The sequence below is a fragment of the Eulemur rufifrons genome, chromosome 6 (assembly GCF_041146395.1).
Source record: "Eulemur rufifrons isolate Redbay chromosome 6, OSU_ERuf_1, whole genome shotgun sequence".
Lineage (NCBI taxonomy): Eukaryota > Metazoa > Chordata > Mammalia > Primates > Lemuridae > Eulemur > Eulemur rufifrons.
Window position 1 is genome coordinate 25,659,854 of NC_090988.1, and position 14,565 is coordinate 25,674,418.

General features: G+C 34.9%; 1 protein-coding gene and 1 pseudogene across 1 annotated transcript in view; one reads left to right on the forward strand and one right to left on the reverse strand.

Moving 5' to 3' along the window:
- The window catches only part of ATM (ATM serine/threonine kinase), a 121,630-nt gene that overhangs the window by 63,545 nt on the left and 43,520 nt on the right, over positions 1–14,565 (reverse strand). Inside the window, exons 23-28 of the mRNA XM_069468973.1 lie at positions 13,961–14,134; positions 12,710–12,879; positions 11,130–11,376; positions 8,379–8,494; positions 7,265–7,391; positions 6,369–6,568 (exon numbers count right to left, since the gene is read on the reverse strand). Of these exons, the coding sequence (XP_069325074.1) occupies positions 6,369–6,568; positions 7,265–7,391; positions 8,379–8,494; positions 11,130–11,376; positions 12,710–12,879; positions 13,961–14,134 (1,034 nt within the window). The remainder of the gene's footprint in view (positions 1–6,368; positions 6,569–7,264; positions 7,392–8,378; positions 8,495–11,129; positions 11,377–12,709; positions 12,880–13,960; positions 14,135–14,565) is intronic.
- On the forward strand, positions 1,506–2,003 carry LOC138383846 (large ribosomal subunit protein uL11 pseudogene; annotated as a pseudogene).

A 14,565-nucleotide genomic window follows, 5' to 3' on the forward strand; every position in this document is an offset into this window, starting at 1 on the left:
GGAAAACTGTAGGAAAGCTTTGTGGTGATTTTACTTGTCTTTGCCTGCCACCTCCCCTGCCCAGCAGCAATCACAAAACAGCAGCCTACATCCCCCATGTGGGACACAGATTCATGGTGGTTCTTGAAGGAGCAAAGATCTTATTTAAAAACTTTTCTGTATGTCTATTCTAACCTGTCTGGAAGCCAAGGATTGAGGCAAGGTGCTTGGCCCCGTTTTGCTTAACAAATCTCACCTAAGATGAAAAAGCTGTGGGCATCGCTTGAAACTTTCTAAGGTTGGCCAACATGCTGCAGGTGTGTAGGGCAAAAGATTACTGTTAAGACATAAAGATTACCTAAAGCTTAGGAAGAAAAACTAGGGAAAGAATTTCTTGGGGAAATTAGTGCATTCAAAAACACCCACACATTAGGGGGAATTTAGAAAGCCACACACACCTCCACGGTAAGATTTTTGCTTAGAAAAGACCAGTGAAGACCCTAAGCTTTTACTTAGGGCTGATACCAAGACTCAGTGGATACATGGCTAACTGTTGAAGGAGAGTCCCAGCACACAGCCAATCTGCAAAACTAGTAATTGTTTTATTCTCTCTCTCTCATGCCCCCTCAGCCCAATACTCTCGGCACCTAAGGAAATCTCTGTTAAACACTACCTAAATACAAGGCTAAGAAATAGCATCTTCAGTGACCACACCTGGCAAGAAAAATACACTCTGAAAACATAGTTGGTCAAATTCATAAAACAAATGGACTACAGCCTTCAATGATCAAAAAACAGGTCAGACCCTTGAGAAGGTGAAAACCTGATTTCCACAATTACCACATAATATTGAAATGTCCACTTTCAACAACAAAAAAATTACAAGGCATACAAAGAAACAGGAAAATATGAGCCATTCAAAAGAACAAAATATATTGACAAATATTTCTTGAGGAAGCTCAGACACTGGAATTACTAGAGAAAATTTTCAAAACAGCTATCTTGGCTGGGCATGGTGGCTAATGTCTCTAATCCTAGCACTCCAGGAGGCTGAGGTGAAAGGATTGTTTGAGCTCAGGCATTCGAGACCAGCCTGAGCAAGAGCAAGACCCCGTTCTGTACAAAAAATAGAAAAATTAGCTGAGTGTGGCAGCATGTACCTGTAGTCCCAGCTACTCAAGAGGCTAAGGCAAGACAATTGAGCCCAGGAGTCTGAGGTTGTAGTGAGCTACAATGACACTACAGCACTATAACTGTGGTGACTCTGTCTCAAAAAAAAAAAAAAACAAACAAAAAAACTATGTTAAATAATGATAAAAGAGCTTAAAGATGAACAAAAATGAAAACACAACATACTAAAACATATGAGACGCAGCAAAGACAGTGCTGAGAGGGAAATCTGTAGCAGTAAAAACCCACATTAAAAAAAGAAATATCTCACTTTCAGTTTTCAGCTCAGAGGAGGCCAAGGCAACTTTCTTCCGCTGTCCCAAATCCGGGTTCAAACAACACCAGCGGTCTCCACCATGCCGCCTACGTCTGACCCCAACGTGATCAAAGTCATGTACCTCAGGTGCACTGGTGGCGAAGTTGGTGCCATGTCTGCCCTGGCTCCCAAGATCAGCCCCCTGGGTCTGTCTCCAAAAAAAGGTTGGTAATGATATCACCAAGGCAACCAGTGACTGGAAGGGTCTGAGGATTACAGTGAAACTAACTATTCAGAACAGACAGGCTCAGATTGAAGTGGTACCTTCTGCCTCTGCCCTGATCATCAAAGCCCTCAAGGAACCACCAGGAGACAGAAAGAAACAGAAAAACATTAAACACAATGGAAATATCACTTTTGATGAGGTTGTGAACATTGCCAGACAGATGTGGCACCAATCTTTAGCCAGAGAACTCTCTGAAACCATTAAATAAATCCCGGGGACTGCCCAGTCTGTGGGCTGCAATTTTGATGGCCACCATCCTCACCCATCACAGATGATATCAACAGTGGTACTGTGAAATGCCCAGCTAGTTAAAATGTACAAAGAAAAATATTTCAATAAAAGATCATTTGACATCCACCCGCCGCCCCCCCCCCCGCAAAAGAAAGAATTCAATAACCTAACTTTACATCTTAAGGAATTAGAAAAAAGAATAAACTAAACCCAAAGCTAGCAGAAGGAAGGAGATAATAAAGATTAGAGTGGAGATAAATAAAACAGAGAATAGAAAAATATTAGAAAGGATCAACAAACCAAAAAAAGAGAGAAGAGAGAAATAAAAATGATTATAATAAAATGAACAATTGTATCTAATAAATTAGATAACCTAGATGAAATAAACAAATTCCTAGAAACACACAATTTACAAAAACTGACTCAAGAAGAAACAAAATCTGAACAGACCTGTAACAAGTAAAGATACTGAATCAATAATGAAGAACATCCCAACAGAATATCTGGACCAGAAGCCTTCTCTTGGAGAATTGCAACAAACATTTAAAGAAGAGTAAATACTGATCCTTCTCAAACTCTTCCAAACATTATAATTGGAGGGAACACTTCCTAACTTATTCTATGAGGCCAGCATTTCCCTGACACCAAGGAGAGATAGAGACACCACAAAAAAATTACAATATCCCATGTCCCTTATGAATAAAGATGCAAAACACCTCAACAAAATACTAGCAAACTGAATCCAACAGTATATTAAAAGGATTATACACCTGACCAAGTGGGATTTATTCCAGGAATGTAAGAGTGTTTTAATATAAGAAAACCGATCCATGTAATATACCACATTAATAAAATGAAGGGGAAAAAACTACATTATCTCAAGAGACACAGAAAACACATTTGACAAAACCCCATACCCTTTCGTGATAAAAAAAACACTTAGAAAAATAGGAATGGGAGGGAGCTTCCTCAACATAATGAAGGGAATTTGTGAAAAACCCACAGGAAGCATCATAGTTAATGGTAAAAGACTGAAAGCTATCCCCTAACATCAGGAGCAAGATAAAGGATGCCCACTCTCACCACTGCTATTCAACATTGTACTGAAGTTATAGCCAGAACGATAAGATAAGAAAATGGAGGCCGGGTGCAGTGGCTCACGCCTGTAATCCTAGCTCTCTGGGAGGCTGAGGCAGGTGGATCGCTCAAGGTCAGGAGTTCAAGACCAGCCTGAGCAAGAGTGAGACCCCATCTCTACTAAAAATAGAAAGAAATTATCTGGCCAACTAAAATATATATAGAAAAAATTAGCCGGGCATGGTGGCACATGCCTGTAGTCCCAGCTACTCGGGAGGCTGAGGCAGTAGGATCGCTTAAGCCCAGGAGTTTGAGGTTGCTGTGAGCTAGGCTGACGCCACAGCACTCATTCTAGCCTGGGCAACACAGCGAGACTCTGTCTCAAAAAAAAAGAAAATGGAAAGAATACAAAATTGGAAAGAAGAAGTAAAATTATCTCTATTCACACATGACCTGACTCTATACATACACATAGAAACTTCCAAAGAATTCAAAAGAAAGCTACTAGAATATATGAATTCAATTAAGTTGCAGGTAACAACATCAATACACAAAAATCAGTTGTTTCTATGTAACAGAAATGAAAATCCAAAAAGGAAATTGAGAAACCAATTCTATTTACAATAGCATCTAAAAGAATTAAATACCTAGGAATAAATGTAACCAAGGATGTGAAAGATCTGTAAACTGAAAACTATAAAGCACTGTGGAAAGAAATTAAAGAAGATCCAAGTAAATGGAGAGATATCCCATGTTCATGGGATGGAAGGCGATATTGTTAAGAAGTTAACATTATTCAAATAACCTACAGATTCAATGCAATCCCAATCAAAATTCCAACAAATTTCCAAAATTTTTGCCAAAATGGGAAAGTTGATCCTCAAATTCATATAGAACTTCAGGGGACCCCCTATGACCAAAACAATCTTTAAAAAAAAAAGCAAAGTTGGAGGATTTCCTGATTTTGAAACTTACCATAAAGCTACAGTAATAAAAACAGTGTGGTACAGGAACAAGGCTAGACATACAGATCACTGGAATAAAATTGAGAGTCCAGAAATAAACCTATAGATCAATAACCAACTAATTTTTGACAAGCATACCAAGTGCATTCCATGTGAAAAGAATAGTCTCTTCAACAAATGGTGCTGGAACAATTAGATTTCCACATGCAAAAGAATGAAGTTGGACCTCTTCACCTCATACCATACAGAAAAAGTAACTCAAAATAGATCAATAATCTAAATATAAGAGCTAAAATCTTAAAACATAATGGTAAATCTTCATGACCTTGGATTTGACAATGGATTCTTATATAGGATGTAAAAAAATGAGAAAGAAAAAATAGATAAATCAGACTTAATCAAAATTTAAAACCTGGGGGTGGCTCACGCCTGTAATCCTAGCACTCTGGGAGGCAGAGGCGGGCGGATCGTTTGAGCTCAGGAGTTCGAGACCAGCCTGAGCAAGAGCGAGACCCCTCCCTCTCTACTAAAACATAGAAAGAAATTATACGGACAGCTAAAATATATATATAGAAAAATTAGCCGGGCATGGTGGCGCATGCCTGTAGTTCCAGCTACTCGGGAGGCTGAGGCAGGAGGATTGCCTGAGCCCAGGAGTCTGAGGTTGCTGTGAGCGAGGCTGACGCCACGGCACTCTAGTCCGGGCAACAGAGTAAGACTCTGTCTCAAAAAAAAAAAATTTAAAACGTGGACATCAAAAGATATTATCAGTAAAGTGAAAAGATAATTTTACAAAATGAGAGAAAATATTTGCAAATCACATATCTGGTAAGAATTTGATACAGAGAATGTATAAAGAACTCCTAGAGCTCAACAACAAAAAATAATCAAATTTTTAAAATGGGCAAAAAACCTGAATAGACATTTCTTCAAAATGGTCAATAAGTACATGAAAAGATGTTCAGTGCAGTGGCTCATGCCTGTAATCCCAGCACTCTGGGAGGCTGACGCAGCAGGATCACTTGAGGCCAGCAGTTTGAGACCAGCCTAGGCAACATAGCGAGACCATGTCTCTACAAAAAATCAAACAATTAGCCAATGTGGTGGCATGTACCTGTATTCCCAGCTACTTGGGAGGCTGAAACAAGAAGATTACTTGAGCCCAGTGAACTATGATCATGCCACTGTACTCCAACCTGAGTTAAAGAGCAAGAACTTGTCTCTCAAAACAAAAAAAAAAATGTTAAATATCATTAGTCATTAGAGAAATGCAAAATCATTATAGGATGGCTGGAATAAACTAAACAGAAAATAAGAGGTGTAGGTGAAGAAGATGGAACTCTCATGCACTGCAGGTAATATGTAAAATGGTGCAGCTGCTGTAGAAAATAGTTTGATAGTTCTTCAGAAAGTTAAATATAAAATTACCATATGACCTACCAATGCCCCTCCTAGCTACATACCCAAAGGAATTGAAAATAGGGACTCAAGCAGATACTTGTATGCCAATAGACACTGCAGCATTATTTATGATGGCCAAAAGGTAGAAACAACCCAAGTGTTCATTAACTGATAACTGGATAAGCACATACAATGGAATATTATTCATCTATTAAAAAAATGAAGTTCTGACACATACTACAACACAGACAAACCTTGAAGACATTGTGCTAAGTGAAATGAGCTTGACAGAAAAGTACAAATATTGTATGATTTTTCACTTATATGAAATATCTAGAATAGGCAAATTCACTGAAACAGAAAGCAGATTAGAGTCTCTCGGGCTGGAGGGAAGGAGGAATGTGGAGTTATTGTTTAATGAGAGGTTATGGAAAAGTCTTGGAAATAGATGGAGTAACAGGAATTAATGTCACTGAATTGGACATTTAATGGTGGAAATGAAAAATTTTATGTTATATATTTTACCACAATTTTAAAAGCCCTAATAAATAATAGAAATTTCATTAAAATCAATGGAAAACACCAGAGAACAACCCCTATTCTATAGTAGCATATTTATTTCAGGCTAGCAATAGCTAGAACATTTGTATTAAATGTTGAAGATTCCTAGTACTTAACTACTGAAGATTCTTAGTCCTTAAGATGCTGACCAGGCTGGTCTCAAACTCCTGGCTTCAAGGCTGGTCTCAAACTCCTCCCACCTCAGCCTCCCAGTTGCTGTATTACAGGCATGAGGCACCACGCCTGGCTCTATTTAAGATTTCTAGAGTTGGAGAAGTAGTAGTGCAATTTTAAAAACCTAACAGGTAGATATAATAGACATATTAAAAATCAAAATTCAGAAAGCAATACTCTGGAGTTTACCTCTTAGAAGCATATAAATTTTCAATTAAAAGAAAGAGTAGAAAAACTGCTTATATATTGATCCAAACATATTATTTACCTTTTGTTGATATAGTGAATCAAAGTATAAATAACATCTCGAAGAACAAAGGCCCAAGCTCCTCCTAAGCCACTTTTTAAATCTTTCAGTAATAAACTAACAAATAGGTGATATATTTTAAGAATTCTGTGCTTTTTATAAACATTATTTGTCTCAGCTGCTTGCTCACATATGGCTAGAAGAATTTTCTGATAGGAGTCCTAGAAAATAAACATACATTTAGTAAAAACTTGTCTAATTATATATTCTCAGCTATAATAAATACATTTTATATTTAAAATAACTAAATAGCAGAATTCAGATTTGTGTTTGATATCAAATGTAAAATGGTACATTAAGAAAATTACTATCTTAGCTCTCTAGATTGTAGTAATGTACAATTTCCTGGTTTTGATATTGTACTCTGGTTATGCAAGATATTACCACGGGAGAAACTCAATGAAAGGTACACGGGCCCTCCATGCCACTTTGCTTTTTTTTTTTTTTTCTTTTATAACTTCCTGTGAATCTATAATTATTTCAAAACCAAAAGCAACAAAATTTTTTTAAAAATTACTATCTTGAACTTAAAAAGGCTATTGCCAATTTTTTTAGTTTTCCGATAGTAAACTATAATCAATAGTGTGTTCTTATGAAAAAGTAACTATATTCCCTGAGCTAATATATGACTAATGTGTCATGAAATTCTGGCCTCATATGTAACATATTTCAATTAATGTTGACAAGTAAAATATCAAGGCATAAATTTGTAAATGAGTATTTTTCTTTTTAAATGATTCAGATAAATTTTTCATTTGTTTACTTTCCCTCTTTAAGATGTACTTAAACAGATTTTCTAGCTGAAAAGGAAGGAATTCCCTCTCCCATTATTATACATACTAGTCATGTATACTTACAGGGCTTCTGGAAAGAATTTCTAGAATGCTTTTAAGCTTGGTTTTATGACAATTACTGATATAGGCAAATGTTGCTTTAATCACATGTGATGGAAAATGAGGTGGATTAGGAGCAGGATCCAAATCCCTAAAAGAGTGATATGAAAAAAACACAGTCATCATTTTCAGAACAAAATTATCAAGAAAAAAATAGGTTTTTTTGATAAACCAGTGAACTTCCAAAGTGAAAATTTAGATGATAATAATGCCCAAATTTTAAACTATTTTTCTACTGAAAAACCATACTTTTAACAAAATCACCAATCACATATCAGTCAGGATATCTAAACACCTTTCACTCACTATGATTTGAACATTCCTAAATGATTTGCTTAAAATGATTTGCTTAAAATGATTTGCTTAATTAATCTTTTATAAAGTTACTGGCAGCTCCACAAATGAGCCTTAGTATTATGTCACTTCAGGTCTGAATTAAAACTCTATGTTAGTACTTTAAAATCAATAATATTTTAGACACGGCAATCAACATTATTTAGATAGAATGAAATTATATATGTGAAAGTACTCCATTAGATATTATCACTATTTTATATGTCTAGCATGGTAGGACCTATTAAAAAAAGTAAAGGGTATTTTCAAGTAGCTTACAATCAAGCTGGGAAAATAAAATACTCTAACATGCATATGCAACCAAGGAGTTTTGACATCCAAATTAAATTGTACAACTAAGGAGCATGATAAAGAAAAGGCGATCTAGAAAGGCAAGTCATAGATAATAAGGAGTAGAGAACCAGGAATAACATGCAGGGAGAAAAAAATTTCAAGAGACAACAGATAGCATAATGCTCAAATATTATAGAAAGATTGAGAAGAAAAAGGTTATTGGGTTTGCCAACAAAGTGATCAACTAGAAAGAGTAATTGATGTAGGCAGGCCATAGTAAAAGAAGATAGGTAATTACCTTAATTCAAATGTGGCTATTTTTAAAGAAACAAACTTTTAAAAAAGAGTACACGTCTAAAAACTGAAATAGACATTTGAAGGTGTCAACCAATAAACTTCCTTAGGAACTTGTGAATTTGCAGCTAATTCTCTAAGTTTAAAATGTGCATACCCTGAAAAGTCACAGAAGTCAGTGCTTTGGCTGGCACCAGAATTTGCTGGTTCATGTAATGTCATCAATAACTCCACCACAATCTCTGGTAAATTACTAATGAATAAATGATCAATCTGCAAGGACACAAAATTAAAATATATTTAATATTTTTATATCTGTGACCTTTAAGACAGTTCAAAGGGCTTATGTTATGGCCTATTTCCAAAATTATTCAGTGTTTATAAAAGAAAATGGATGACCAAAAGTCTAAAATCTCCAAGATATATAATTCTACCTTTTTCTTCTATGCTGACCTATAGACTGAGAGGAAAGATAGGGAAATCATACTAAATAAGGCCCCCTTAAACTCTTTAATTGTAAAAAATCATTTTAATTAAGACTTCAAATCTAGTAATTCTCCTGCCAACCAAATTCCCCACTGATCTATACTGCTCCTCAATCTGCATTTTACTCTTGACTTATTTGGGAACTGTGTCTCACTTGTAGAACTTTACTAGTAAGAATCTCCAGTGACTGGCAATAATCCCATCGTTGTTTCCTGTATGACTTCTTCCCAGACTTCTACTCAAGTGACATCCCAAATTCTGAGGCTAGCCACTACCCACATCCCATTTCATCAACAGTAGACTAAAGTCCATGCCAACAGAAGCAGACTTTTCATCAATCTGCTTCCTACTACAGACAGGTAGCTTCACAAAGGGAATAAATTCTCTAAATATAAAGAATGAGTCTTCTATGTTATACCTCAGCCAAATGAATGAGAACTGTGAAGTCTTAAAGGTGGATTTGTTAACTCTTCAAATAAGGAATCACAGTGTTCTAAACTAAAAGGCAAATGGCTAATTTACTTGATGCATAAGGAAGTTCAAAAACATACTTCCTAATAACAAAAAATATTTTAGAAGGTGACAAGAAAGAAACCTAATGTAAAGATCCTAGCCTTTCCCTCAAGCTTATTCATCAGTTGTCCATGTCATCATCTCCAAGGTTTCAGCCCTTTTATAGGCCCAGCATGCTTCTGCTGCGCCACTCTGCTATCTGGGTTCAGCCCTTTTAAAATTCAGCCTCATTCCAAAGTCTATCCGGAATATGTAAGGAAAAACTGGCCAAATTTCATTAATATCACAGGAAAAATTAATGAGTTCCCTTGCATATAATATAACTGACTTCACTAGTTTCATATGAGTCTGTAATAACCCAGATTTATAAAATCTAGCTAAGGTATATATAAATTGTTCAAATGTCTAGGTATAGCTAAACAAACTTACAAACTGTAAATATTTTAGGTATTCAACAATTGATAGTTTTAGAAGACTCAAAGACTGACAACAGTTGTACTAACACTTATACACAGAAAAAAAGAGTCTAGAATATTGATTCAGAGAAAGTGTATATTAGAGAAACAAAAAAATTAAGTTATAACTAAAACTTAATGCTAAATGAAACTGAAACTAGCAAAAACTTAACTCATGTCTTTAATCAAGGGCTCAGAAATCATTAGCCTCCAGACTACAGACTTACAACCAGATCTGACTGGTTCTACCTAAGCAACTGAGGAACTTGACGTTCCACTCTTGGTTCAATATAGATAACTAGAAAACTAAAAATAGTGTCTTTAAGTTTATTCAATTGTAATTCTAATATTAACCTAGTTTTGTTAATCAGCCCTTACATCCAAAATAAATAAATGCACAGTTAAATTTGGAGTGAACAAACCTTTTTTACCTTAAAAAAATGTATGTGTTTCAATGTAAGTTGCTGCAAATAAGTTTAGATGTATATAAATTATTATAAAGCAAACAAATCTTGTTAGATCTGTACTTGACTTCTTCTTTTAACAATTACTTAACGAGTACCCAAAATATACCAAGTGGTTGGATATATATCCTCAAAAAAAGACAAAAATCCTACCTTCACAGCACTTACATTATAGTGGAGAAGACTGACAACAAACAATGAACATAATTCAAAAGTAAATTATGTCATATGTTAGAAAGTAGTAAGTGTCATGGAAAAAGAAAGTGCAGGGTATGAGAACTTGGTATGGCACTTTTTTTTTTCCTTGAAAAGTGGAAAGCTTGGTGAGAATGAAGAGGGACTAGCACAGTCCTATACACCGTTCAGTGTTATCTGAATTTAACAACCAGCTTGGGCCAGGCACCGTGGCTCATGTCTGTAATCCTAACACCCTGGGAGGCTGAGGCGGGAGGATCACTTAAAGTTAAGACCAGCCTGAGCAAGAGTGAGACCCCGTCTCTACTAAAAATAGAAAAATCAGCCAGGTAGCACATGGTAGCGTGTGCCTGTAATCCTTGCTACCCGGGAGGCTGAGGCAGGAGAATTGCTTAAGAAATTTAACGTAGCTGTGAGCTGGGCTGACACCACCGTACTCTAGCCCAGGTAACAAAGCGAGACTCTGTCTCAAAAAAAAACAAACACACACACAACCAGCTTGCATTCATGTATTACTGGCAATTAAAATACATTTTAAAAAGACAGAAGCAAAAAAATTATTCAAAAGTATTTTCTTTTGTTACTTCTGATTAAAAACATTTCCACTTATTTAAATACCAATCAAAGGGAGAGAACATCATACAATCAAAAAAATTCACGGATTGGCTATACTAGATAGTTGATTACCACAAGCCAAATTTAATTGTATAAATAAGAATAAATAGCCTTAAAATTTAAAGCTTACATCTCAGATCAATTAGGGGATTAAAAAGTAGGTAAAAGTTGAAGCCATACCTGTTTTCCCAATAAGTTTTCACTTTTGAGCATATCATAGACCTTGGCAGCAGTCTCTCTTTGCTGTGCCATTCCACTGTCTCCTGTACACTCATAGGCAAAATAAGGAAGAATATTTACAAGAATCTTTGGAAAGCAGTCTGTTAGAAGACTTTTCCAATCCTCTTGAATCTGATTTGCAATAGACTTCACCTCATCAAAATGACTTCTAATCACCAGATGTGGAATCAAAACTTTATAACAAGATCTAAAAACATAAAAATTTAAAATATAAGTTATATATAACTTTTCAAAATAAAATTTTAAAATATAATTCTTTAAAAAATAGAATGGTTTAATATAGTCAGCATTATAGCATCATTTTATCTAGATCATTAAGCATTCTTACTCTAATTTCATAAATGGAGAAATAAAGTTAGTAAATTCTAAACAGTCACACTAAAAAAAAAATAGAGCTTAGAATATGCCCCCCTAATTATGTGATCAAAAAATAGGAACTTGAATTTATATTTATTTCTTCTGCATAATCAGTTTATACAAAATTATTATAAAATGAAATGTGAAAGCAATTTTATAATTCAAAGAACAGATGTTAATAAAGCTAAACCGTGAACAATTTAAGCGAGTCCACTCATACGTGGATATTTTTCAACCAAACACAGATTGAAAAACAGTATTTATGGGATGTGAAACCTAAGTATACAGAAGGCTGACTTTCCCTATATGTGGGTTCTTACAGGGCCAACTTGGGGACTTGAGTATGCACCAATTTTGGTAAATAGGAGTGGGGGGGATGGGATATCAGATACTAGAACTAATCCTGTGCATATATGGAGGGATGACTGTATTGTTCTTGCCAAAGTGAATAAAGTATAAGGACCATCAAATTTACTTTTGTAAGAATATCTTTCTTAAAGGCAACTATGTACCTATAACTCTTATAATTAGAAAGCTCTATTACGAACACCTGAAACTCATCTGTGATATAACTACATGTTAAATGCCTAGCAAAGTCCCTAGCACAAAGCATGTTCAACAAATATGAGATACCTTTCGATCATCTTGATACCTAGACATTACTCTTTAGTTGTTTCAAACCCCTCCATTTTCAAAATTTTCTTCTCTAGAGTTATAGGTAGCAAAATAAACTTTTACGTTAAACTTCTAAATCTAACAGAAATAATGACCAAATAGCTTATAGTCAAGCAACAGAAAAGGCAGAAATAACCATCCACTAGCAATTTATCTTTGATTTTTCCTCCCAAAAGATTGTCAAATATTAAAGGTGAAAAGGATCTTAAAGATCTCATCTTAACTCCCATACTTTACAGATTAAAAAACCAAGGTACAGAGAGTGTTTATGTGGCTTGCCCAAAGCAACATAGTTGGTTATTGGCACAGCTAGGACCAGAACCTAAGTACAGTGACTCACTTCAATACATTCTCATTAAAACAAGCTGTCCAGCTTCTCATATTATGTACGCAGCCTCCCACATACGTGCGTGTATGTGGTGTGGTGAACTGCCAAACATTATGTAATTTTAAATTAAACATATTTCACATGTCATGTATAAACCTACCTATAAAAATCGTCAACATTTGTGTAGTTTAATAAAATAAAAGGAAAAGAAGATAAGCTATAGTCGGCATCTTCAAGATTTAGCCATTCCAAAACCAGATAATCTAAATGAGAAGCCATGAAGTCTTCTAAATGTCTATATCCAAAAGTTTCAGAAATTTTCTCTAAAACCTGCACAAACCAAAAAGAAGTCAATGTGTTAAGAAAGACAAAAGAAATTTAAAATTTTTTTAAAAAAATCATTTAAATCCTTAATACAATTTACAGTATGACCTTGAAGCATTCACTTAGCTTTTCTATATACTGATTTCCTCATCTATGAGATGGGGATAATAAATGAAAAAATGGATTTAATATTATTGGCACAGTATGTGGCACATAGCAAACCCTTAATAAATGTTAAATGAATAAAAACATAAAAAATGTCAAGAGTATCCAACATTTGATTATATTTAAAGAAAAATCTAATGTAAAATTATTCTTCTCAGTCTTAAATCCAAATAAGAAAAACCAAAATAAGAAAAATCCAATTAGGTAGCATAATTGTATACTTCTAAAAAACACCAGACAACTCTTATTTTAATACTGATAGGTAAAAGGTTATTTGACTAAGATTGATTACCTATAGGTTGGCATAGTATAAAGCTCCATAGGAACCATGCTGGTAGGATGTTAACTGGCATCAGCCCACTGATTCACCACATAAAAATCTGCAATGGAAAGGCTTGGAACTTCCCAAACCATGAATGCTGAGGTGACAGAACAGGGAGGGGGCCAAGACTCTACAATACTGTGCTGACATAATTGCAAGGCCTGGACCCCAGTTCTTCTCCCCTAATCACATAACTTAAAAGCCTCACAGCCCTAAAATTTGACTTCTGGCCCTGCTAGATCTCAATGTGCTGTCCCAGAATCTACTAGGTAAAACATCTGTACTGTTCTTGTCTTTATGTTTCCCTCAACTCTATTCCAAAGGGCCTGGTCTGTGCGGTATAGAAGCCATTCACCCCTTTTAGTTCAATCAATGGCTTCTGAAATACTCTTCAACTCAATGTAAGAAATGACACTGCATACAAACAAATACACCATTTAAAGAATTATTATAATTGCTTTCCACTATTCCCAACATAAAAAATAAAATTGTTTCCAAATCTTAAATAAATGCCACTTTAAAAAATCTAGCTTTAACCTTTTTAATTGTTTAAAAATTACACAAGGAAGATTATAATAAAAACTATTCATCCACATATACCTTTTTCACAAGGTGAGGTTCTAATCCATTCTCTTTCACAGATTTGCATAGGGCAAACAAAGCTGGTTTTTCGCAAATAGGGCTACAGTGTAAAATCACAGCTATCAACATCAGTAAAACAGATTTTCTATTATAAATCTCATCCAAAAGTTCAGGGTTCTCAGCACTGTGGGACTTAAAAGGAATATTTAAAACAATAATGTAATGAAAATACTTAAACATTACAAATGAACCAATCAGGCTAAAATCAATAAACTTCATGACAACATCTAAGCAGCCTATAAACAGTTCTAAATCCTAGTGATGGAGCTAAGAGTAGCAATTTTGAGAAAATATAAGTTTTTCAGAGTTGGAAAAACTGCTCTTCATAAGATCTTACAGAAAGAATTGCCAAAGGGAAACCACTGCAGTGAGTTATAAAGTACCTTATAGAAAAAAGAAAGAAATCGCAAAAAAAGAGTGGAAGAGATTAAAAGCTCCTTTTCAACTACCAAGGATAACATCTCAGATATTTTTATCATTAAGATACTTTAACATACAGCTCTTTATACTTTAAAAAATGTTATCATATATATTATCAAAAGGAACAATAAAATCATGCAACC